Consider the following 26,755-nt stretch of genomic DNA (forward strand, 5'->3'; position numbering starts at 1 on the left):
TGTGAATGTGGGTACGAGATGCCCCGTTGCAAGGGCCTCCGCTACCTACCAGGAAAAGTTAGAAATGAAACAAATGAATAAAGTACGAAATGGCGAGGGCTCGAAATGCCCTGCACCAGTCTGCGACGCTAAGGCGAGCTCTTCGGAAATATATTGAAAACAAATTTAATCAGACTAGTCCCCCCAAAAAATCGAGTGGTTTATTTTATAGTTGTTTTAGAGGAGGTGGGGTTATAACCAAGACGCGGTTGCCTCCGTCTCTAACCCGCGTGGATGTCATGGTAATTGGGGGGGCTGATATGCGGGGACATGCAGGCGGTACCGCTGGGACCTCCGGGGCCCTTCAGCCTTCTCCTCCTCGTCTGTCATCCATCATTGAGCAAATCAAATGCGCGCCGCCAGCCTCTGCTGTCGCTGTAGCTGGAAAAAAAAAAGAAAAAAGAAAAAAAAAAGAGACGCGGGCCGATGTTAGCGGCGGGATCTGCGAGCTCTGAATTTATTTTATGCGCAATGAAATCCACCTCTGGAGGGAAGAGGGTCTTCAACGGGGGCGATGACACGACACATTTTAGTCACACTGCAGGCAGTCAGCAGAGCAGGAGAGCAGGTTCCAGAGTCCTGAGAAAAATGAATCCAAACGAATGTTTCCAAATAAGCCGAAAAAAAACAAAGAAAAAAAAATAGATGTATTTACTGTCATTAATATCGAATGAAATACAATAGAAAACATCAAATCCTTTCTAAATATGGAATGAATATAAGATGATGGAAACAGTCAACCGTGCGTATTTACGCATGGAGAAACTTCATTGTTCGAATATGTAATTCTACTTATTTCAGCTGTAAATGTTGTAAAACTAAAATGTATGTAATAATGCAACCGATGTACAATCTATTCTGAAACAACACACTCTAATGGGAAATTAATTTGCAGCTTAATTTTAGTTGAGTGCAGAGGAGGAAGGTCTACACCGTGAACTTGTCTAAATATTTAAATAAAGGCCTGTGCGTCCTCGTTACATTTTGTTTCTCTGTTTTTATATTTAATTACTCTTTCTAATAATTCTGCATCATGGTGATCTTTTGCGCTTTTGTATGCTTGTTTAACAAGCTCCACAACAACACGGTTAATATCCGGAATCAATAATGCCCGATGTTTGAAGCAGGAAAAACTGCTTTGGGCTGATGGGAGATGTTTTTGTCGGAGTTTTTTGGTGATGGATGGAGCTGGCCGCCTTCCTCTCTGACTGACAGCTTCACTCAGATTTTCAGGGCGGGGACACGAACCGGGACGGGCCTCCCGCATGGCTTTGTCTCATCCCTCATTTAGCCTTTATCTGCACGTCTCTGTCACTTTTCTACCCCTGTGCGTCTTCATCAGGAGCGCGCAGCCATCCATCATGCAGAAGTCTGCCCCAAAGATCCGCAGTAGGACGGAAGACCATCCCAAACCATGATAGGTTAGGAGAGTCGGTAAACGCTCAGGACAATTTGCGTCCAAAATTAGAGAGGAGCCATTCGTTATTTGTCATAGTTAATGATATATTAAATGCTCCAAGTAGTTTAATCAGTGCCATCGCTGTCCAATCATACATTCTGTCGTTTAATAATATGGTCTCTGAATCTATTAGAGACAACCTGCACGTTTCCGTCCTCCACACTGTTTTCCCTAATGACCAGCGGGGCTATAATCCCTAAAGTCAGGGTTCCTCTCTCAGGGTCCCTCAGGAGTCTCTAGGGGGCCATTGTGTCGCCCCGTGTTGACTCAGACGCAATGAATGCCAAAGCTCTCCGTTACTGTTTCCGTCCCATCGGCCCCATGAATGTAAAAGTCCAAAGTTAAAACCTCAGCGGAGGAAAGGTCTCTCCCCCTCTCCCACCCCCGACTGCGCTGCGTGGAGCACTATGGGGCGGATTAGTGGCCTGGAAGGGACCGGTTCCTCCTTTTGAAGGGATTAGTTTAAATGCTTGAAAGCGGGAGAGCTAGATTCGCTCCTGGATGCTCTTTTTTTTTTCTTTTTTTTTTTTGGAAAAAGGGGGGATGTAGAGACGAGTCTAACTTTGAAACAGTTTAAGTTTCTCGGTAAACTCACCTCTGAACCCTGGAGACGGAGATGCGCAACAGACGGCTGGGCCTGGATGGAAGAATTAAATCTCATTTGTTGCATATCAGTAGCTGTTTGTAGGATTTCCAACGGCCTCTTCATACTTCTCCACTAAATATTTTTTTCATCTATTTTTCTAAACAAAAGGGACTGGGATTTAATTCTGAATTACAATGATTATGTGACGGAATTACACTCATAATCATCTTCAAAAGGTTATATAAGCAACATTTTATTTTGCACCCAATTCTAGTTAAGCCCACCATCTACCACAGCAGCACTGAGCTCCCATTTATGACTCTTGCTTATTTATTTGTTGCTTTTTTGTCTTTGTTTTTAAAACGTTTTTTGTTGTTGATTTTGCTTTTTATTTGTAGCTTTTTCAAATTTGCTTAGCATTTCAAAATTTGGGGGCTCTTGACAATTTATTTATTTATTCAGTGTCTTACACAGCTACATTCCTAGAAAAAAAATGTCTTACACGCTGGCTCACTCACATACAGTTACACATATACAATGTCTTCTCAGCTCAGACATAAACAACAGAAATGATTAAATCATTTTTGAATTATGACTCTGTTAACATAACTCAGACTGCATTTGTCAACATAATCCCAGAGAGCCCAGATTTCCCCAAGCCTGCTGTCAGACTTCTTAGAAACATAACATAACCCCCCCCCATCAGGACCAAATCAAGAATATGAAACTTTCTTAAAATGAGGAGGGCGTTTGCAACTGTTGAGCATCACATATTAATAACAACACTGACTCGCTTCAAATTTTCTCAGAGTGTAAGATTTCCTACATTTGATCAAAAACAGGAGTGTGGAGTCCCTCTAGGTTTTGTTTTAGGATCACTGTTGTTTAGGCTCTGCCACCAACTGCATCGCCAAATGTACGCTGACGACACTGTGCTGTGAGCACCAAAACTGCACTGGTAAAATATGTAAATACTTAATTTCTCATCCATCTCCATGTCTGTGTCCAGAACTATTTGAATAGTTTTTTTTTAGAGAGCAACCATTGGCTGGACCCCAATATTCAAATGTCTAGGTAACATGTTTGCCTATCAACTTTCCTTCTAGTATCACATTAAAAAATGAACATAATGAAATGCAATTTGGCTAGCTTCAGATTCATTAGAAACAGTTTAACTTTTAAATCAGCACATTTGTAATTCAATGTTTGTTTTAGTTCAGTTGATTATTGTTTGTATTTGCAACATATAAGCAGACCTTTTATGAGCATTTCATGTTTAAACTGAGTCTGCTTTCTTTTCCAGACAAGGTGCAAAACTCTGTCCTTGTGCAGGAAATGTTTGAGCAAGGCTGGTCAAAGATTTTGTGGGGCCTTAAGCAGAAATAGATTTGGGTGTCCCCTTTACAGTTAAACTTGTCACATACCAGCCACCAAAGCACCACATCATAACTCTGTCCAAGTCTAACTGTTTGTGTCTTCTGCATTTGATGCCCTCAAATTCCATGATTGGATTAATAGCCAACCATTAAATAATTTCAATAAACTGAGTGAAGCGCTAAAGCTGTTTGCTTCACCCCTTCCAATATTCCCTTTATGTTATTAAATAAATGGCAACAAATAAATTGTGAGGACAAGTTTAGTTTCAGGATTATTCGTTTGTTCAGGCAGTCATGTCCAAAGCACAACTTCAGAGTAGAATCAGTCGTATTTTGAAGGAGGGGGGAATTTTAATGAAGTCTACAATCACACACATAAAATACTGATTGAATAAGTTGCAGTTTGTGTGTATAAAATGTTGCTCAAGCGCATTTATAACGAGCAGATATTAACTTAATTAGATTATTAATTGCAGGTTATTAATATTGCAATCCTACAAATATATCTCTATTTGATTACTATTGGTAATTTGTCAGTTTTCTAAATTCAGAGTAAACTTGCATTTTTACTTTTTATTGTGTTTTTGCTTTAAATTTGCTGTCCAGAAACCATTGAAGCAAATCAAAATGTAGTCTACTCTTCACTTATGTAACTAGCAAACTCTAGGTTTTGACATCTTATCTGTGTGAGATGTCAAACGCTCCTATAGCTCCCACTACTGGCATGGAGGTCCTTAGCAGCAGCTCAGTTTGATTATATCTTGGCTCCACACAGTTTATCACTTTAGATTATGATTTTTCTCTTATTAAAAAAAACAATATATTCACATATTTTTATGTACAAGAAGTTGATTCTTTTCTATTCTATTCTGGCTTTTTATTTGTTGTTGTTGTTGTTTTTTTGCTCCACTCTGCAGTATAAACCGAGTACCGGGAGCCTCCCATGCTTCATTCATCCTCCGACACTCACCAACCACGCAACAACTGCTGTAAACAGATCTTATTATTACTAAAGTGAACGCAGAGTGGTGGGTTAATGCCATTAAGGAGCATCATCATGCAGCCTCTGGTCAAGCAGAGATAAGAGTACGCGCTTTTGAGCCTTTATTATGACATTTTCCGCGCGGGCACGCAGGCCAAACTCAATTAATTCCTCCCGTACGAACACAACGTAATTTTGGTTTGTGGATCATATTATTCGGTGAAATTTACCCTCTAATAAAAAGCCTGTTAATCTCACCAAGAGCACACAGAAAGCAGGGAGCAGCAGAGTAAAAAGGAAGCATCTGTACATGTTTGGGAAGCTTTGCGCTCTTGCAATGCCTCCCGGTTTCGGAGCCTCTGTGTCACGGAGGGGCCGCGTGGGATATGACTTATCACATTGTATGACACCGTACAATAAACTTAAACCAATTTATGGAGCGTCAATGCGTTTATGGTTAGCCTGACGCGTCGCGCCGCGCCGCGCTCGCTCGTCTCCGCAGCCGCTGAATCCCCCCTCCTCCCCCTCCACACACACACCTCTCCGGTCCGATACATCAAACTGACGCGCACTCTGGTGACATGTCGGTAAAAAGTGATCGGAATCAAATCAGAGCTTTTAATCTCGCCAATCACCGTCACATCTGGACGTTTTCCCTCACATAAAGACTCGGATGGAGGAGCTGCGGCTGCTTCTGCGCATCAGTTGGAGACGCACAGGAACTGTCCAGCTTTTTGAGAATCACGGGGCCTTGCTGCTGTAACACTGTCTTACAGGAATTATGCGCATGGGAAAAATAATTATAATAGTCTTTTTTTTTTTTTTTTTTAAAGAAAAAAGAAGCGATTGTATAAATGATTGTAACAGGAATGATTATGACCGAAACATGAAAAAATACACGAAAAAAATAAATATTAATATCTATGCAAAGTTTGCCCCGTTGGACAAAAAATGGGAGAAAAGGCCTCAAGACCGAGTTTATGATGTCTAAAACGTAAACAAAAAAGAATAAATAAATAAAAATAACATTAAAAAAATTCTAACATAATTTTAGCAACACAATTTTAACGTTTTTTAAAATGAAATTCTTACGGACATATTCGTATATCAGTGTCTCAATCCAACAATCCTTAGGCTTCCAGCTATATGATTTACTACAATAGTAAATTAACTGAATTGAATTTGACCAAATTCCATTATAACCTGGATCGAATTGGGAAACATCTAACTGAATTTAAATCTTCCTATATGATCAGATGACATTGAGTTGATTTAGTATATATTTCCCAGAAATGAGTTGAACCTGTTCGTCTTTATAAAATGAACTGAAATTATGCTACACAGATCAACTGAACTGAACTGGCTGTCACACGCTAAATTAACGCGATTTCACGGAAACGTGAGAATGATGCTTAATTCTCGTCACTGAGCTGGAAAATTTTACTCCAGCAGAATTAGTTAGATGCGTCCGGTAAAGGAAGCATGGGCTTTGTAAGTGATTTGATAGGGGGGAAAAAAATATCAGTTTTTGTAGAACGATGGTTTAACTCACGCCGTGGACCGCGTGGGCGGTGCAATGATCTTTGGTGGGATGGGGAAGAGGAGGTGGAGGGGCAGTCCGTTTCCACGCTCACTCACTGGTGGCATTGTCATGGAAACAAGACCACCGCTTCGCTATTGTCTCGCGCCCTACCGAGTTTATTATAAGCACCGCGCGAGCCGCAGCGCGCTGTCAAACGGAGCGCAGCGCGGAGAGGAGACGAGAGCTGAAGACACGCACAGACAGAGGAAGTGAAGGAAGAGAGAGAGAGAGAGAGCAAAGAAAACATCTGGATTACCTAAGGGAGCCCCTCCACACAGAGATATACAAACTAAAAGAGTTTGAGGGAGGGAAAGTTCGGAGATTCTGGAGAGAAAAGCCCAACTCCGACACGCCGTTACCGCCGAGAAACGAGCAGCAGCTGCGTGAAAGCCGCGGACCGGTGTCTGCACCGGCTCTCCTCCATGTATAAGATGGATTACTCCTACCTGAACTCCTACGACTCCTGCATGGCGGCCATGGAAGCGTCGGCCTACGCGGACTTCAGCTCCTGCAGCCAGGCCAGCTCCTTCCAGTACAACCCGATCCGGAGCGGGCCGTTCTCCAACCCGGGCTGCACGCCGCTGAGCACGGCCAGCTGCACGCTGGGAGCCCTGCGAGAGCACCAGCCCACACCGTACTCCTCCGGTAGGAAACGGCTGCTTTGCTCTGCTCTGAAGTCTTATTGTTTTACAGCCAAGAGGGACAAGTTAGAAAGCTGCAACTATTTTAATTATTCACTTGATTTGAACAATGTCAAAAAAAAAAAAAAAATGAAGCTATTTTTAAGAACTCAAGAACTGGACTTTCTCAACTATAAAGGCTATAACACAAATGATGACTATATATAGTATCATCAATTATTCCGTTCTCAGCACGAGATTTGCGAGAATAACGAGGCAATACGAATATTATTTAATCTGTCTTGGACTGTTTACTAATATTAACAACAATTGTACTGTTTTTGTTAATAATATGCCTAATTTAGGCATTAGGCATAAACTAAAATCACGGTATTTTGCACTGTATTTGAATGAATATCAGTTGCATTTTTATATGAAATACTATAACCTGTCAAATATTTATAAATTGGTATGTTAATTCTCAAATCTCAATGAACATTTGCTGAATTAAATAAAACAGATTTTAATTAAGATGAGAAAGTATTAATATAAGTATTTTCCCGAATAATAGGGTAAATCATTTTTCAATATATAAAAAAATATTTTTTTGTATATTTAATAAAATGTTTATTCATTAAAAATGTCCGGATTCAAAGCGATCCTGCCTTTTTACGCACTGCAACCTCCCCCCCCCCCCCCCCCCCCCCCCCACCGCATTGAAATTCCGATTATACTCAAATTGTGTTTGCTCCATTAAAAAAAGAAAAAGAAAAACAAGGAACCAATTCTTACTCCCTTTCAGTCCCCTACAAGTTCTTCTCGGACCCTTCTGGACTGAACGAGAAGAGGAAGCAGCGGCGCATCCGGACCACCTTCACCAGCTCCCAGCTAAAGGAGCTGGAGCGAGTCTTCGCCGAGACGCACTACCCGGACATCTACACCCGAGAGGAGCTGGCGCTGAAAATAGATCTGACCGAGGCCCGGGTCCAGGTGCGGGGAGTAGGCTTTTCTATGTGTTCTTCTGCATGGTGCACCTCCAGAAAGTTCGTTAAATAGTTGGCTTATTGGGGCCTCTAATGATTATGGGAGGTGAGGCACAAAAATGATTACTAAAAATTAGGAGTTTTGTGATAATTAAACAAAAGTTGTGCGCCTCGCTAAAACCGTATCTCCTTGGTTTCATATTAATAAATAATTCTATACATAAATAAATGTGTGTGGATGGAGGGTTGGCCTCTCCTGGTCCTCACTTGATGGCTGCTATTGCATATCCACCTGCTTCCGTCCATCCGTCCTAAAGGTTCCTGTGTTTGTGCCTACAGGTGTGGTTCCAGAACAGGCGTGCCAAGTTCCGCAAGCAGGAGAGGGCAGCCAATGCCAAGGCCAACAGCTCTGGTGGCAACACGGGTAGCAACAGCAGCAACAGCTCTGGGGGGAAGAAAAATGGAGAAACAAGATCTTCGTCAGATGATGACGAGTCCAAGGAGTCCACCTGCAGCCCCACACCCGACAGCACCGCTTCCCTGCCCGGCTCGGCCAATGGGAACCTGGGGAGCCCCGCCAGCCTGAGCCCCAGCCCGGCCCCCACCAATAGCGGCTACACCAACCCCTCCAGCTCCCCGGTGCTCCAGGGGCTGAAGCCCCCCAGCTGGTCCAGCCTGGGGCCGTCCAACCCGGCTGTGGCCCAGCCGGCTGTTCAGACTCAGGAGATTCTGAAGGCCTGGCAGCCGGCGGACAGTATGACCGGGCCTTTCGCTGGAGTCCTGTCGTCCTTCCACAGAAAACCCAATCCTGCCATCAAGACAAATCTGTTCTGAGGTAGAGAGGGGAGAAGACGAGGACCAATCAGGAACAGATAAGAGCTTCAAACTTTTTTTTTTTTTTTTTAGTGGAGAAACAAAAGATGCCCATCAAGTTCTGGTCAGAGGCCAGAAAATACCAGGTCTGGTAGTCCAGGCGTGTTATGAAGCTGTACAGAATCAGCCTGGATTTGGACAGATTCCTAAGACTTTCTCTATTTAATGACATTGAACTCGGCATTACAGGCGTTCAAGCTGTCTCCTGAACACTTCCTTGCATCTTCTCTGTCTTTGTTGCATTCTCACATTCCCACACTCTCTGCAGCAGCTCTGATGAAGTATGGAGGTCAGGTACGACCTAAAAGCAGAAATCCAAACATCACCCATCTTTGCTGAGGAAACAAAGCAAACCTTTACCCTCAAGCACAACTAGATACACAGACTTTTTTTTTTTAAATGGCCCCAAATCTCTCTTTGCTAAGCGAAATGGGGGTGCCTCAAAATCCAATTAGAGCTGGCGGGCTCAGACTAGATGCCTCCCCAGATCAGCTCATTCCCTCGTCCGTATGCGACACTTCGAATCCTGACGTCTAAGAAAACAGTTGCCACTTTGGTGATTCTCAAAAGGGTTTGAGTCAAACTTGTAGTTTAAGCTTGCAAATGTATGGATCTGACTGCATAAATGATCTGTTCTGCTGATGGTAAAGCAATGCAATCGGTCCCTCACTTAAGACTGAAGACCGGAATTACTTGTTCTAAACCTGCATAAAATATCCTGTTTTGTCCCTTAATGCCTCAAGGGACATTGAGGGACATTTCTTTCATTCCTCAGAATGAAAAAAAACAAACAAACATGTATTTATTAATATTTTTCACACATCTTTGAGTGGCTGTAAATTCTGTAGATAGTAATATAAATATTAGATAGTTGTCCCACCCTTTTTTCTGGCTCTACAGTCCTACTTCACTGCAGAGCATCTGTCTCACAGGAACATGTGAAGCTCTGTTGAATGAGAAGTTACAGCACTACTCTGAATATTCTAATAAATCTACATTATGAAGGCACTACCTGACACCTCTCATGATCTGGTTTCTTGCATGTGACAAAATAAGGTGTTATGACATTATATTAGACCGAATTTCCTGAAATTAAAAACATGCACTCTCCAACAGACAAGAAAAAAACTGTAACCCCTTGAAAAAAGGAAAACTATCAGACTTTTATTGAAAAAACAAAAACAAGGGTGAACAATTTACATTAACTTAATACAACCAAAACACAAGGCTACATATAACTGGAGTGTAGGAGGAGAATAATAACATGGGTAAGTCTCCATTTCACACACACAAATATGAGAACACTGAAAGGCCTGAAAAGGTTAGACACATTTAAATGACATATTTGCTTTGCAGTTTGGCTGTTTGAAATATGTGGGCGGCGAAGAACACTGGGAACAACGAACTGGGAAACTTTTTCTACAAACAAATGACTGATTTCTACATCAGAGGACTCATTTAAAGTTTTCCTTCAAACATTCTTTCACTCTAAGCTGTTAATATGACCATAAATAGCATAGTGTGATTCTATAAAAAATAGTGTAGCGCGTTACTTAAAACTAAAGAGGTCAATGGAAAACCGCTGGCTAACGTATAAAAACATTTCAAGGACTAGCGTCTATACAGGCCGTTTCAGCGAGAAACAGCACCACCTGCTGGGCAAATTAGGGAGCACAATATGTGCAAAGTGTTCGAGGGGAACAATTCCTATGAGCACAAAATATGGCCCTAAAATACAGAAACATCTGAGACTATGAGAATAAAACCATAAAACCATCTCTTAACCATAGTACGACACAATCAGCAGTGTGATGGTTTATTAAATCTGTTCCTGTAATTACACCCGGGTGTGTTAACCAACTCCCTGAACGCTGTGGCATATCAAACATGAAATTAAACAAATAAAAATCTAGCACTAATGACACAAATGCAGACTCAGAAAATTGAGGCTTAAATAAAAGATGTAATATTCAGTCTCATCAGAGCTCGGTGCAGCATTCATGACTTGAAATGCATAGCCTTGCTCACTTTTACAGGAATTGTTCAGAACTTGCATATCAGCGTCTGTGGGAAAATAAAACATTTACGCTATAAGGAACTTCTTTCCAGTACTGTCAAAATGACGGCATCAGTTGTGCAAGAACGGTATGACAAAAATGCTGCATCAAGGTGAAAATACACAGTTCCAGCTTTATATGGATCAATTTGGTTAGCTGAAAATTCCCTTTATAATAAAAAATAAACATAAATACATGCAGCGACACTCACTACCGGCCATAAACCAAATAAACTGCAGCCCAGACATCATTACAAAATACACGATCTGATTTGAAAAAGTTAGCTCAGATCGACCAAAATTCACCTAGCTAGCTTCCTTTCTGCCGCTGCACCCCGTTCATCCACATCACAGAACCTTCAAACACTCAACAAACTTTCATTTCCAAAAATTAGGCTTTGAAATTCTCAAATGTGCCCAATTTGAATGAATCCTCAAAGAATCCAGTTCTCAAAAAAAAGAAAAAAAAAGTAAAAGAAATGTGCTTGCAGCTACAGGTCAGATCTGATGTCACAGCACACAGATTGCACCTCCCCACGCATCAGTTTTACCTTTGTTACTCTGTAAAAAAAAACATTGCATTTACAGCAAGGGGTTCTGTAGTGATGCTCCGAGGACTGAAGTACTTAAATAAGGCCACACCTATAACAATAACAACACACATACAGTACAAATGAAAGAGGACGTTGGGTCAGCAAATGTTCTTGAAATTACAAATGGAGTGCAATTTTCTCTCAGAAGGCACGGTCTGGCATCAGTTAGCAGGTTCCAGCTCAGATCGGGTCGGTTCAGCTGAGAGTCGGCCTCTTGGGGGCCGCCGGTTTGGACGGGTCAAAGTCCAGTCTTCAGCAGCTCATTTCTGCTGCTGCTGCTGCCTGAGGCTCTCCAGCAGGATCTGCTTGTGAGCAGGATCCAGGACCCCGGCCTCCTCCAGGTCCTCCTCTGTGATGTCACTGGAAACAGAGAAAATGACGAGTGGAAAATCTCAAGCTGCTCCTTTTGTTGGTGCTAACACACAGAAACACAGCATTGAGTACACAATTTTCAATATGTAGTATTGTTTGGTTAACCTAAATAAAATTAGGATAAGACATGTTTTCATAACCATCAATGAGATTCTGGCATTGTTCTGACTGGATATTTGACAGAACCAGTAGAACTAAATTAAATTAGTTTTCTCAAACAGAACCATGCTTAATGTGCAGTCAATAAATTTCCAATAAAGTTAGAACTTGCTTTAGCCAATTGAAAACCAGTTGTGATCGTTGTCCTTCTGGAACACACGACTGTGTCCAAGTTTCAGATGAGAAGCTGAATAATTTAGAGGCGGTGCTTCATTTCATGCTTCCACACGTTTTGTAACAGAGCAAGTGAAAATCCCACAGCATTATGACGCCACCGCCATGCTTAATATGACAGTGGTGCCGTGTTATTAGGTCTGAAAGCTTCACCTTTACCTCTCTAAACGTTCATCTAGCATTTTTCCCCCACAAACATATAAGCATTTGTATCATTTAATCATCATCGAAGGTTTTGGTTTTGAGTCAGTTGGTTCAGCAGCTTCCAGTTCATAAAAGGCTTGAGCATAAACATCATAAACTTCCCAACCAGCTTCCATTCATCATTGTGTTTGAGTCAGAATGTTAAAGATTAAAAACAGAGATTTAAATAAACATAATTGTTTCTGATAATTAGAATAGCTAAATGTTCAACCAGAAGTTTTCTGATGTCTACAAACCATTTGAGGTCCCATTGCAACCTGCTGAAAGACATTTATCCAAATATCAGTAGACGTGTATGTGTATTTTTGAAAACTGAGCACCAATTACTGCACATGCTCTAAAATCTTAGTCTAAAGTTGCACATCGTATTGTTAAATCACCCTAAAATACAACAAATATATCATTAAGAGCCAAACATTAATAGGACATTCATAGTTTTCCACTTTTCAAATCATTCATTTGCAATTATGATTTGAAAGTGTCATGTATTTTTGTAATTATTGTCATCAGTAAAAATATGCGAAGGAAAACAATAAAATACATGGAGCTTATCTTTAAGGGGCTTTTCCTGCAAACTGAGTGGTCACTTGCTACCCAGGTCCTTCATTCCAGTTCACCACAGCATTAACACAAACACAGGCGGTGTGTGTTTGTGACGATGGCTACCTCAGGAACTCCAGATCGTCCCAGCCGTTGTGCAGAAGCCCCGGCTCGTATCTCTCCAGTCCCAGTCTCTGCAGCCACTCCCCCACCGACGACTCTCCCACAGACAAAGATGAGCTACTGCTGCCCCACAGTGCCTGGACAGGAGAAATGCAGCATCAGCAAAACACAACTATTTATTACTTCTTTTTTAGGCAATTGTATGGATGTGAATTAGTGACACACAAATACTGCTCTTGAAAAACATTCCCATTTGAAATACGCATCTCTAGGACACTGGTCACATTAAGACGTAAGATTTACATCATTAAACAGCACACAGTAACTGCATTTAATCAGATTATCAAATATATTCATATTTGTTCATGCTATTATTGAACAGGCATCAGAGAAAATAGCAAAACTAACAATCCTGACAATAGGGACAGTTTTATTTTTAAACATTAATGAATTTATGATGAGAAATGTATCACGATAAATGATAAACATTATGACAAATGCCCACCCCCAGTTAACAATTCCTTGAAAAGTACTCAAAGTCACAACCACAAACATCCATGTATCTCATTGGGCTTTATGTGATGAACCAAGGAAAGAGAATCATTGCTGAAAGATGAAAGAACACAGCAAACATGACGAAGCTGATCTGGTTAGATGTGATACGTGAAGAAGCCACAGAGAAGCAGGGTGGTGGAAGCATCATGCTGTGGGGATGCCTTTCTTTGCCAGGGACAGGCAAGCTGATGGGAAGATGGGTGAAGCTAAAAACATTGAGAACCTGGAGGCAAATCTGTTAGAGGCTGGAAAACACTAGAGACTGGAGCGAAGGTTCACCTTCAGGCCTAAACATTCAGACAGAGCTACAATGGACTGGTTTAGATCAAAGCATATCCATTCTGTGCGCCCACAACAGGGGAATGAATAATTTTAGGCTAAACTGTATTTTGGGCAGCTGTCTCACCTCCTCTGGCATGTCCTCTGCTATGCTCTCTGGGATAGGGTTCCTGGGTGGGAAGGTGCGGCAGGCATCCAGGATACCGATCGTTGGCACTCGAACTGGGGGTGGCGCCGAGGGAGCGCGGGGCGGTTGTCCAGGAAACTCACTCTCACTCAGAGTCTTTGCCATCTGCAGCACAGAGCACGACTGATCGTCCAACGCCCCGGCCGCCCCTCGCCTGAAACCGTCTCCCATGACCAGAGGCCCCGCGGGACCGGCCGGCGGGATCCTGACCTCGGCCAGGTCCGGGTAGAGAGAGCGAGGCTTGCTGAGTTGGGCCTCCGCCGTCGTCTCCAGGGCTCCCTTAGGGAGAGGAGGAGGAGGGAAGTCGGGAGGCGGGCGATTCAGGGTGCTCCCAACTGTTCCTCCGATTCCTCCACCTTGAGCGCCAGCCAGGGCAGCGCCTCCGTCATCCTCCGAGGAGCTCTCCTCACTGACTCCGCGGGCTGGGTGTCCTGCCACAGTTCTGCGGGAGTGAGCGGGTCCAGAGGCTGCAGGAGGAAGTTTGGTTCGAGTCCCAGCTGAGGGAGGCGGGGCTTTAACGGGCGGGGCGGTCGGAGAGGTAGGAGAAGAGAGGAGCTCAGCAGCTGATGGGTGTGGAACGCCCTCCAGGATGTAGTAGGCCGGATTGTTGAAGCTGTTTTTGCCGATCGATGAATCACCGTCTGGCGTGTCCTGTTTGGATCTTTACAACACAGACAGAATCAAAACATCCAACATTGTAATTGTAGCTGCATATGGTTTATCTGCTTGGTTGGGTTTTGTGTTATGAATACATGAGTCTGTCAAGAGTTCGTACCTTGCAGTATTTTCCTCCTTGCAGTTTTTTTCTCCCTCCTCGTTGACCTTCCCCAGCTCTCCCAGCTGTTTACGAACCACGGACTGTCTGCACCACAAACCAGTCAAAACAATTTAGCATGCAGCTCCAAGAAGATGCCTCAGGTTGCGGACCAAGCCATTCAGAAATCAAAATATACAATCAAAACATATTCTACATGTCAACCTTAATTTCAAATTACCAAATGATTTAATAACTCTGTTAAAAAACATATAATCAAATCTTTAAATCTCTGCCATTTTGCTGTTGAGTCCCTGAATTTGTTTCCTCTCTCATCATAAATCCTCAGCTCTGATTAGCTGATAATCAGTTTCAAACTCCTCAGCACAGAAACTGTTTTCATTCCCGCAGGACTGTAAAACTCCTGATCAATTCTCAACTAAAAGATCTACTTTAAAAATTACAAGAATGTCCAACTACTAACATTAAAAAGCAGGTGATAGGAGTACAGATTATTTCAGAAGTGTTGAATATTGGTGTGGCATTTAGTCCATCATTATGCATCTTAACTTTGACGCCATCTATAAACTATATGAAACCTGTAGAAATAAACGATTCATTTGCAGTCAGCATCCCATTAAACCAGTGGCAAACATTTCACAGTTCAGTCTCTATTTGTGACGCTGTTCCTTTCCTGTCAAAATGCTTCAAAAGAAGACAGATACATTGTTTCCAGGTTACTATTGCTAATAACAGGCAGTCTGGTCACTAAGCTCAACAGTTCCTGTTGGTTTCCTCGCATAGAAAACACTCTGCTCGGGTCATTCCGGGATCAGAGAGACATCTGTGTGGGTTTTATGAGTTAGCCTGTGTTAGTTTCAGTATCAGTAAGCAGTGATGCTGCGCAGGAGGAAACGGCAGGTTGAGTTGTACTGACTTCACATACTCGTGTCCCACTCTGGACACCATGGTGGATTTCCCTTTGGGTCCGCTTGTCTCGTCTTGGTCCACACTGATCCACTCTGAAACAAAAGAGTTCAATTAAACCTGAGACGCTGCAAAGACTTTGGTAAATCGAAATTAATTTTTAGAGCTTAAAAAGGTGAAATATTATAGAGAATTTTATTAGCTTATATTTGATCTCCCTGCCTACATCTGCCTTTGATCCAAACACTGTTCCATTACCATACAGTCGCTCCCTGGTGCCCATCCGTTCAGCTGGGACCCTGACCCTCATGGACCCCCGGATGTTTCCTGTTTCTTCTCCTCGGTGGGACAGGTAGGTGTGGAACTGCTGGGCTGTGCTGCCAATCATTGACTTAAGGGCCAACACACACTCTCCTACCAACAAACACACAGAGACGGTCATTAGGGCTGCGATACAGTCCCCTTCTTATTTAACATCGCAGAGTCCTGCTCCTACCATAGGACTCGTATCCGTCCACCGATTTGACGGTCAGCAGCAGGTGTTGGTCCTGCAGGTACTCGATTTCCGACAGGAGTGGTTTGAGCGTGGTGAGCTGTTTGTTGGACCAGCCCACACGCAGGAAGTTCACATTGTCGCTGCTCTGGCTGTCGTTCTCGTAGCTCTTCTTGAACTCTAAAAACGCAGAGGAACGTAGAGAAGAACGGACGAGGGAATGAGGTGGGGAGGAAGAAAGAGGAGCGAGACGTTTCATTTACATGCAACATGGTGAGGATGCAGTCAATAAATGGATGCTGGCTGACAGGAATACTGACTGTCTGAATTTAGGGAGAGGAGGAGGGGAGGCAGGATAGGGGTGCAAAAAGAACAATGGTGAGTTTTTATACATCCAGATATATTTTTTTGTGCAAAAAGAAGGTCTGAGCTGCAGTTGAGTGTAGGATTTAGAATCACTGAGAGGATCCGGAAACCTCCGACTCACCTTCCAGACAGGTGGAGTAAAACTCTATGAAGAACTTAGTCCGGCTTGCCGTCTTCACAATGGCCTCAATGCTCTCAAACTCGATGTAGGCCTGCTCTGAAGACTTTGGTAGACCTACAGAGGAAGACAGAAATGGAAAAGAGAGAAGGGGGCAGAAGAGGTGAGAAAGGGTGGAAAGAGTGAGATTAAAAGCATGAGTACAGAGGCGGTGGTTGTAAGGAAACTACAGCAGACATGAAATTAGCCATCTATATCACCTTGCAAACACATGTATGGTCCTTAAATGTAACATTTTGTCATGTTATGAGAAACTTTAAAGTGTTTTATTGGAATCATATGGTAAACCACAACAAGGAAGTGCAAAACTACCCTGGTTTTTAGCACTGCAATCTGAAAGGTGCGGCGTGTCTTTCAGTTTCTTTCCCTCTGATACCCCTAAATAAAACTGAGTGCAACCAAGTGCTTTAATGGGGTCACATGATTATTAAGTGTTAAGCAAGTCAGGTAAGAGAAACTGTAAAAATCTGATAAGTCGTGCACTAAAGTCCTGTTTGCAGTTAGGTCCTAACCCCACTCTAGAATGACCTAGTCAAAGTCCAGAAGTATAAACACTTTTGCGAGGTACTGTAAAAAACTTCAAATCCAAGCCCTTGGTTCTGTTGACAAATGTGACTTAAAACATTTACCTTTCTTGGAGACAAACTGAGATGTCACTCCAACCTCAAATGTACCAAACACCGGGGAATGGTCACTGGTCACAATATCATCCGTACAGCCTGGAAAACGGCCACAGTCAGCATTCAAAATGCAACCAAAAGCATTTTCAAGCCCAGAACCCATTTTTACTATCTTTTATCTGTCTCACCATAGGAGTTGCAAACAATGTGTGTTTCTGGATACGACTTCCACAGGATCCGGTCACACCACGACGGTACATTGGTCCTCATCTAAAGAACAACAAAAAAGCTGAATTCTCCTTTGAACTCTCATAAAGAGGAAATGTAGATTAGTGCAGGTCAGAGGAAGGCTGTGATGTTTAAATCCCGAACTCACCCCTGTAGCTTTCTGCTTCTGCCACACGTACGTGTCCCTGGAGCCCCGTTCGTAACGGTAGGTGGGGGGGAACGAGATCTCCTCCTCAGCTGCACACAAAACGAAAAAGGATTATTTTTCTGTAAATGTAAAAAAAAACAAAAAACAGATGCTTTTCATTTTAGTAGATCTACTGGTATTATTCTGACTGTGCATCCCTAAAAATTAGAAAATTCTGTTGTTTTTAAAGCTGCTCTCTCACTTAAGGGCAAAAAGCTTGCATCCAGTTCCTGACTAAAAAGGTGCTTACACATGGTACATGATTTGTACGTCGTATGTGTGAACCGAGAGTAAGCAGAACATTTAGTTCCTGCATTTTAAAAGCACAGAAAGGATAATAAGTAAACAAAGCCTCTTAATATAATTAGACATAATTCCTTAGTTGTTTTTACAAAAGGCTACAACAAGTAATCAGATATTCTAACTTTTAATAGTATTTTTTCAAACTTTTTAACAAACAAAAAGATAAAAATTTCTGGGTGAAGGATATTTTTAAAAACAGCTAACCCACAAAATATGTGTATTTACAGCCTATCCCTCTTTTTCCTCTGGTTTCTCTCTCACTTGCTCTAACTGAAAAGGAAACCTGTGGTTTTAGTGAACTATTTAAAAGGATGGGTAGGTGGTTTTGGTAACTGTGAGTCATAACTTAAGCTGATTTATAAAGCCACTAAAATTCTGCAAAGGACAGAAACATTTTGACTTCGATGAGATTTCAGCTCCTTAAAATAGTGCACACAATAAAAATCTGATGAGTGACACTAACCAAAGCGTAAAAACACTTTATTCTTCTCTCTCTCCAGGTTGAGCTGGTCCACTTTGAGCAGAGGCTCAAATTCCTTCCTGTTAATGTAATTTAAAATTTCCTGCAGAAACACGCAAACAACGGGGACAGAAATGGATCAGAAACGATGTTTCACGCAAAGTTGCTGCAATCGATCGAGTGGACTTTGTTTTGACTCACCTGAATATCCATATCCAGTCTGTAGTTGAGGTCTCCGAGCCAAAACAGGTGTGTGAAGCGCAGCGAGATGTCGAAGGAGCTCAGCTGTTTGTCTCCTAGAGACAGCAGCCGAAGGATGTCCAGATAGTTCTGGTTTCTCCTGGAAAAGGTCAAACAGTTGTTGGGTGACAATTGAGAAGACATAAAGCAGAAAAATGAGGAAAAAAATGGGCTTTTTCACAAATTAAATAAATAAGTAATTTTTAAGTTAATATAAGAAGCAATTTGATGCCTTAGACTGAAGATCATATTATTTTGTATTAATAGTAGTCTCACACTTAAAACAAAAATACAGCAAGGCATCACATTCAGCCTGACTCCATGTTTCAACCCTAATTCTCATCAACTAACCTGAAACCCTGTGATTGCTTAATTATTTCTCTCAGATATCTGATGTAGAGCCAACAGAAAACCTATTCCACTTTTGTACACTAGGTGTCAGTAATGGTGATGATCATGAAAGGACAGATTAGCCTGCCTGAGGTTGATTGTGTTTTTATTACTATGAAAATCAGGCTATTGACTGGACAGAATGAAAGAGGGGGGAGACATGTGGCATCAGCTAGGACTCAAACCTGTGATATCTGTGTCGAGGACTAATTCCTTGACGCAGGAATTAGTCCTTGACGCACTAATTCAGTTTGTGCTTTACCCCTGAACCACCACAGACCCAACCACTGCCCTATTTCTAATCATTTATGACAAAATCTTTCTTTAATATTCAATAACATTGATTGTACAGATCTAATAGTATGTTTTATTCAAATAGAGTTCTGGATGACCAAAAAAATTAAAAACAAGATATAAATGACTGAAATTAGCCTCCTGTAGCAAGGCTGGGACTCAGATACAAGGTTAGGAGCTCCTTCATCTGGGGGGTAAAAAAATGATAAGGAACTTCATTCCCACTCTGCCTTTCAACCTTCAGAATCATCCATGTGGTGAAAATGTGTTTTAAAAATAGAGAGATGATAGTTGGTACCTAGCAATCTTCTCATTGCCTGACGTCAGATGACAGTTGACGAATCCAAATGACGTCCCGTTGAACATGAACGACACGCCAACCGCGCCTTTGTTGCCTTGACAAAAAATTAAGCACACAATATTATGGAAGACCGAAGAGAAAATTAACTTAATTCCTTGTTTTTTAAAACTTTTGAAAATTTGAGTTTACAAACTGACGACATAATAATGAATAATCTTGATAACCAGTTAAAGTAGGCAGTCAGTCGTGTCATTCTTACCCAATGTGTTAGCGATTCCTGTCTTAACGCTGGACATCCCCACATGGCTGATCCTGTTTTCATGTTCAGGTTTCACCAACACAGCAAGTTTTATGCTCCACAGCGTCTGCACGGCGATCTGCAGAAGCCACAACAATAAGGAACCTGTGGTGGTCATTTCTGCATTTAGACTAAACTAAAAAAAAAAAACAGTCCTAATTCAGCTTTTTACAAACTTCTCCTCCGAGATTTCTATTTTTTCTTTTTAGCCACTTCCTAATTTGAAGAGTGAAAATAAACATTTTCTTCACCGGTTTGTAATCCAGCTCCGTCTGCTCCTTCAGCACGGCTCGGAGCGACTCCACCCACTCCCGATCACACACTGAGTTCTCCTGCGACCCGAACACGTAAAGGTCATGGGGAATGGTGACGGTCATCTCGTCCAGAGTTTTCCCCAGGCCGCGGCACAGCACCCAGGAAGCCACAGATTTAGGTGACGGTACCGAGCCTGAACACAAAGACCAAGTCTGGCTGTTGGATTAAAACTCATCACACTTTGGAAATATATGTCAGTGAGCGCTACAGCGTGCTTTTATGTTCCTGACCCATATTCCAGGTGCCAATAAAGATGGAAATCATATCAGGCTCATCCTGGTTGGAATGTTTGTTCTTCATGAGCTGCAGCAGCTGGCAAAATGCCTCCCGCTTCTGAAAAAAACGCATCAGAGGGCAGAAGTTTGTCCAGATTAATTCAAATGTGGAAAAAAATCTCTTCATTATTTTCATCAAGTCAGTTATTCAACACATGCAATATCTACTTTTTGCTGAACAAATACGCTACTGACATATAACAGACTTGTATACAGTATTTCTTTCATTTCTCATCTTTACTTATTTCTATTGTTATAAAACCATTACAGTTATCCTTAGCAGTTTTTCACATGAATTATTGTTTAAGATTATTCTCTGTCAAATATAAATTTGAAGATTGTATTTTCTATCAAAGTTTGTTTGGTGATTTGAAACTTCCAAAGGAGAAGAAAAAAAAAGAAGGAAAATCAAGGTGGCTAAATACACTGCCTGTCCAAAAACGTGAAAAATCACTGCAGGGATTATTATGTTTCAACTGGTGACAAGTTATATAACCTTGACTGATGCAATGAGTTGAATTTTATTACTTAAAACAACATGTCAACAACAAGGCACATCCTGCGGAAACTATGTTCATCTGTTTCAGAGGGACAAAATGATTGGAATTTACCACGTGAAAAACACATCTAAAAAGATTCCTGACGTTACTAAAACTGGGCTAAGAACTGATCCAAAACATTCATAAAAACTGGAGGAAAATGGGGAACTGATATCTTCATAAACATAATGTGGAAAAAATCTTGAATGATTGGTTAAACATGTAGTAAAATTAAATTATAAAAGAAACACTAAAATTCACGGCTTTGTGTGCATGAAAGAGCATTTCTACAAAACAATGTGAAGGGAACTGAAGGGTTTGTAACAAACTGCTGTGTAGCTTTAAGGAAACTATTGATAAATGAAGTTAAATAACAACAAATAAACTTTGCAAGAAAGAATAAAGATTGGACTCTCGAGCAAAGAAAGAAGGTCATGTGGCCTGATGTTCCACAGCGACGAGCACATCAGGGTGGGAAGATAAGAGCATGCAGTGGTTCAGGTAGCATTAGACATCATCTTCACACATGAACTGGGCACCACAGAGTCCAGACCTTAACCCCAAGTAAGATACTTTGAGATGTGCTGGAGACGTCTGATTCTTTTTTCAATGTCAATAAGATCTTGGTGAACACTGGATGGATATAAATGCTGTGACTTTGTGGAAGTTTAATGAAAGGATACCACAGTGAATTTCTGTCATAAAAAAGGTGGTCCAACTCAGTGGTTTTTATTGTGCAACGTACTTTTATCGTCGTTGTTAGTGTTATTCACTTCATCTTTCAGAGGACAGAGTGTTATGCCAAACCACTGCATATATGTACAAACCTTGGCGCTGGCAAAGATGAAGTCTTTCCTCTGACTCTTGTCCTTCTCCTTCTCAAACACAATACCCAGCTTGTTCTGAACCCTCTGGGACTTGATCAGCTGACGGACTGGTGGGAGACAGACAAGAGGAACAGCAGACAGATGGTTAGGATGGGCTAAATCTTGTTTAGTGCACAAAACATCGGCCATATTTGAAAATCCAACATGTTTATGGCAGAAAACACTCTCAGGCAAAACTGTTTTCTGCCCCTTTTATTTGCTCTTCCTGCATAAAGCAACTATAACATAGTAATCCCAACAGAAAAAACAATGTCACAGTGACAAAAAAGGGTATGTGTCTTTTGTGTGGTGTGTGTAAACATCTGGTTTCTACTGAGAGGACACAGACAAATCCAATTTTCTTCAATCAAAAGTTTTAAATTGTGCGCATGCTATGTCGCTAATAAGAATAAAAAATCTCAGATATGAAACAATAGCAGCAAAGAGAAACGCACATACTTCAGTCAGTATGATTATTCTGAATAATAAGCTGTTTAAATGTAAAGAGATTCTTACTTTTGTCGTGTGTGAAGGTGGTCCAGTCCTCCTGGTTGTCCTTCACCTTCTTCATCACCACCAGCCGCCCTCCCTCGACATCCACAGACAAAGTGTATTTTTGACTCTTTCCTATCTTTGTCAGCTCCGCCAGGTAAACATCCAGCTTCACCTGTGATCAATCAGGAGACACTTTACAAAGAAACAAACACACCTGTGTGCAAATCACTCAAACATAATTTTAAACTTTAACAGGGATCAAATCCATTAGCTTGGATTGGTGATTCTGATAGTCATTCACCATCTGCAGCAGTTTTAAGCCAGCTGTTACAGCGAACCTCAAAATTAGTGAGCCAGTCTGTTTCCGTGGTAACACTGATTGTGATATCTTACTTAAAGTTGCTGACTTGTTCAGGAAGATGGTTTTGCATCCCTTCAAGTTATCTCTTAAAATTTTAGATTTAAGCCGACTAAATTTGACAAACTTATATATGTAACAAAGCGGTGTTCTCACTTCCTTGAAAATCCTCTCCATTGTGAAGGTGCCAAAAATAATAAACGGCAACACAACGTCAAAGATGAGCCAAGAGGAAATGCATTACGATCATTCTTGGTGCCCCACATGTCAGCTGTGCTGACACATTTTGTGACTTACAGAACACCAAAGCTGTCCTGCTCAGTCATAATTTAAATCCGGTCTGCCTTCTGGCACACTAAAACACATCTCAGTGGTTAAATTCAAACGTAAAGATGCTTAAACACTGAAACACAGCAAGTAACAGGTTAAGTGACAAATGTAATAATTTTCCAATTAAGATTACATTATCTTCAAAGAATAATTTGACTTTAAAGGTTTTGGCAAACACTAAATCAACGATCTTTACTACTAATCCCTTCAAATATTGCTTTAGTTAAGTGATCTCCTCTGTTGTAACACTGGATGCCATCATCATGCAGTGCGATGAGAACTAATGAGATCAATCTGTTTGTGGTTGGCTAATGTGTAGGTGGTACCTCAAAGGCCTGCACAGGAATGGCTTTGCTGTGGCGCATGGAGAAAGGCGGAGGGGAGCACGGTGAGGACAAACTCATGTCCTGCAGAGCTTTCAGAGCCTGAGGGAACAAAGAGAAAGAGAGAGAGGCGGTTAATTCGGGAAAACAATAAAAAGTAAGAGCAAGAGAGAAACGACCGGAGAACAATAAGAAGTGAAAAAAAAAGAGGAGAAACGTGCTTAGACATTGTGCTTTTTTTCCTTAGTGAATGTGAATGCAGGATTACGTTTCCCCATTCCCTAAAGGCTGATTTAGGCAGAGCCAGCATTATCACATGAGTCTGGACATGTAGCTCGACGGGACTGGAGGCCATTTCCTCCTGTGCCAGCCGAAGCCCCTCCTTACGAGGGAGAGGAAACCAGACCCAGGAAGTTCAAAATACAGCTTTGGACACCACACGCTCTAGAAAGTGCAGGTGCGTTTATTTCTAAAAAGGTTTCACAACCTTGAACCTTTTTTTTTTTTGTTTAGGTTACATGTAAATGTCGATGTATTTTACTGAGATTTAAAGCGACAAAAAAGTGAATAACTGTGGGCTACATGGTTTTATAACATTGACTAAAGTCTAATTAAGCCCACATTACTCTGATACTTGCAAATAAAATCCAGTGTAGCCAACTGTGTTCAGAAGTCACCTAATTATTAAATAGTCCAAATGTGTGTCATTTAATCTCAGTGTGAATCTAGTTATTCTGTGAAGTATTCAGAGGTTTGTTAGAAAGCATTAGTGAACAAACGGCATCATGGAGGCCAAAGAGCACAGCAGGCAGGTCAGAGGTCAGGTTATAGTTATTAAAAGAATATCCTAATACCTGAATTAAATTCAGTTGATTGGATTTCATTTGGAAAGGAATTGTCTGTAGACCTCAAACACAGGACTGTCTTGAGGCGCAAGTCTGGAGTAGGATCCAGAAACATTTTTGCTGCTTTGAATGTCCCATTGTCTCAATGGCCTCCACACAGAAGTAAACAGAAGAAGTTTGGAAACAGCAGGACTCTTCCTAGAGCTGCCGGTGAAGCACGGTGAACACTTTCGTCACAAACAAGAGTGACAAACTTCTGTCATTTCCTTTCCGAGTTAAGACTCAACACCTCCCGTTTTGTTTTCTCACTTATCCCAGGACCCAAGAAGAGGCTGTGATACTCCGATAATAGTTTGCTCTCTTACAGTAGAACCACGAAGAATACACTCAATATGAACTTAGCATGAACTTCATCCAGAGGTGACCCCTGCAGCTGAATTTAACAGAGGAAGCCTTTTTGCTTGCTAAGTAGACAAATTAAAGGGGTTTCCCATTGAAGATAACATCGACATGTTCAACAAGAAGCCTTGTAATCCACTGCCTTTAATTCATGTCTTGTGGTTGCTGTTGCACCATTGTGAAACTCAGTATTCAGACACACAACTCACTGATAGAGTTCAGGGCACTGAGAGTATGTGTAATCTAAAGGAACCTTTACAAGAAAAGTGCAGTATTTCCCAAGTAACCCTGACTCCATCTGAAATTGTCCTCAAAATGTTGAGCTTAAATGCCTAAAAAAGGCGTTCCTTGCAGTTGTGATGCTGCACTAGAAACTCAGTTAGCCAGAGGTTAAAAACAGATGATCTATCATGTGAATGAGGTTTTCTTGACCACCCCTTCAGCTTTAAATAACAACATGAGTGTGCGTGCATGTGTGTGGACAGGAAAAAAAATGTCAGAGTCACAGGAGAAGAGAGGAAGTGGACCTATTGTGTGTGAAGATTAAAGCTCACAGATTTAAGTTCTGTGTTGCTTTGTTTACCTTCTTTTCTATGGAGGACAGCAGATCTCTGAGAATGGCCAACTTGGTCACCAAGTTCTCCAGCTCCTGGTCTCCTCCCTGATTCACCGACTGATGGAGGAAGAACAAAAACTATTAAAACCCTCCGAGATCAGTTATTTTTGAACATAAAACTAAGACAAACTAATGATGATGTAAAACTATTTGTAGTTGATCGTTTTAAACTGCAAACAGTATTCTCCATGGTAAAACAGGACAGTTTAATGGGAATCCCCCTCGACGGTAACTAAAGTGGCTGCTGAAATGAGGTAATTAAAATCCAAGTTTGACCTTTTCTGTGTCAGACAGAAATTATTTAGTTCAGGAGAATACAAATGTATCTTGTCTGTATAAAATCATCTGCAAGGGTGAGTCTGAGGCAAAAGGTTAGATCAGCAACCAGAGTTTGCTTGTGTTCAAATCTTGATGGGGGACTATTAAGACTCCAGATTATGAGGTTGAGTTGTTTCACCACAAGATCAAAAGTGGATTGTGGTTTTAATTGAGCTATAATAAAGGTTAAGGTAAGGTTAATTCACTTGACAGGCCTTGTAGCTTCTGCAAACCGCTGTGACCTTGCTGACTTACTCCAGCTAACATTTTTACTATTTTTTGTGCCGGCTGCTAGTAATGTCTTCACCGTTTTTCCTTCCTCTGTGTGAGGTTTGACTCACTGCTCCAAAGACTGGATGTTGATAAACAACTAATCACAATTCAGCTTAATGAGGCATATAGCAAAAACAACCAGTGTTGCAAAAAGCAAGTTTCAACCCATACGCGTCGTCCAAATTTTAGTCAAACTTGACTAGCCTACTGCATCAAAATCTTTTAAACAAACTTAAGATGTCAGTAGATGTCTAGTGATTTTTCACTGCAATTCATTGATGTTTATACTTTATAACACAAAACAACAGTTTGAACAGATAAACGTGCCGTCCTCAAGCATCTGGAAATTGTACAGAAGGATGGACCAGATCCTAGGGATCTGTAATTCTTTTCATTATCTGTTTTCTAATTTCTTTACATTATGGCACACAAGGAAGCAAAGGACTGAGGTGTTGTTTTAGTCCTTTAGCATGTGTAAACTCTAGAATTTGAAGAAACCATTTTTCTGACATCTAGCAAAAAGAAAGAATTTTGTTTATCTTAACTGACCTAAAACAAGTCAGTTTTAGGTCATTACTGATTTAATGTCTGGCAGTATAAGAAAATAAGGTTGTGTCTTTATACACATTCTCCTATTTAAAATAGACTATTTAAAATCTCAGTTTTGCAGCATTTCACCCACTAATGTGTCTCTCCAAGCAATTTGTTTGACATTGTTGGATAAAGTGACCCTCATTATTCAACAAAACTCCTACAGAAAGGCTTTTCTGTTACTAGTAGCACTATTGTGTCTTCAAATACCCTAAAATGAATTAATAGCCTTGTGTAATATTATGCACATCTCCCACAAATGGCCCCCCTGGGTAAATCTGTAAGGGGAAAAGACTGAATTCATCTGGATTTGTGATAGTGTGGCAAAATAGGCAAAAAAAAATTTCCTATTTCTAGCCAAAAGCTCCTGGGAACCTGTGAGAGTTTGTGGCAACATAAACTTTTTGAAGGAGCAGACCGTTTTACATAAA

At 41.3% G+C, this 26,755-nt stretch overlaps 2 protein-coding genes across 2 annotated transcripts in view; one reads left to right on the forward strand and one right to left on the reverse strand.

Annotated features, from left to right (window-relative positions):
• Positions 1-6,054: 6,054 nt before the first annotated feature.
• phox2a (paired like homeobox 2A) lies at positions 6,055-9,511 on the forward strand. The gene is made up of 3 exons (XM_032545382.1): positions 6,055-6,669; positions 7,447-7,634; positions 7,967-9,511. The coding sequence occupies exons 1-3, from the start codon at positions 6,447-6,449 to the stop codon at positions 8,459-8,461; spliced, it is 906 nt and encodes a 301-aa protein (XP_032401273.1). The 5' UTR covers positions 6,055-6,446; the 3' UTR covers positions 8,462-9,511.
• Positions 9,512-9,638: 127 nt separating this feature from the next.
• inppl1a (inositol polyphosphate phosphatase-like 1a) overlaps positions 9,639-26,755 on the reverse strand; it is a 31,309-nt gene continuing 14,192 nt past the window's right edge. The window contains exons 7-27 of the mRNA XM_032545381.1: positions 25,110-25,199; positions 23,286-23,384; positions 22,293-22,443; positions 21,738-21,844; positions 20,327-20,429; positions 20,033-20,229; positions 19,743-19,860; positions 19,481-19,577; positions 18,460-18,598; positions 18,262-18,361; positions 17,457-17,545; positions 17,269-17,350; positions 17,090-17,179; positions 16,404-16,517; positions 15,920-16,096; positions 15,682-15,837; positions 15,434-15,518; positions 14,518-14,604; positions 13,683-14,403; positions 12,725-12,858; positions 9,639-11,509 (exon numbers count right to left, since the gene is read on the reverse strand). Of these exons, the coding sequence (XP_032401272.1) occupies positions 11,410-11,509; positions 12,725-12,858; positions 13,683-14,403; positions 14,518-14,604; positions 15,434-15,518; positions 15,682-15,837; positions 15,920-16,096; positions 16,404-16,517; positions 17,090-17,179; positions 17,269-17,350; positions 17,457-17,545; positions 18,262-18,361; positions 18,460-18,598; positions 19,481-19,577; positions 19,743-19,860; positions 20,033-20,229; positions 20,327-20,429; positions 21,738-21,844; positions 22,293-22,443; positions 23,286-23,384; positions 25,110-25,199 (3,036 nt within the window). The 3' untranslated portion in view covers positions 9,639-11,409. The remainder of the gene's footprint in view (positions 11,510-12,724; positions 12,859-13,682; positions 14,404-14,517; positions 14,605-15,433; positions 15,519-15,681; positions 15,838-15,919; positions 16,097-16,403; positions 16,518-17,089; positions 17,180-17,268; positions 17,351-17,456; positions 17,546-18,261; positions 18,362-18,459; positions 18,599-19,480; positions 19,578-19,742; positions 19,861-20,032; positions 20,230-20,326; positions 20,430-21,737; positions 21,845-22,292; positions 22,444-23,285; positions 23,385-25,109; positions 25,200-26,755) is intronic.

The sequence above is a fragment of the Xiphophorus hellerii genome, chromosome 18 (genome assembly GCF_003331165.1).
Source record: "Xiphophorus hellerii strain 12219 chromosome 18, Xiphophorus_hellerii-4.1, whole genome shotgun sequence".
NCBI lineage: Eukaryota > Metazoa > Chordata > Actinopteri > Cyprinodontiformes > Poeciliidae > Xiphophorus > Xiphophorus hellerii.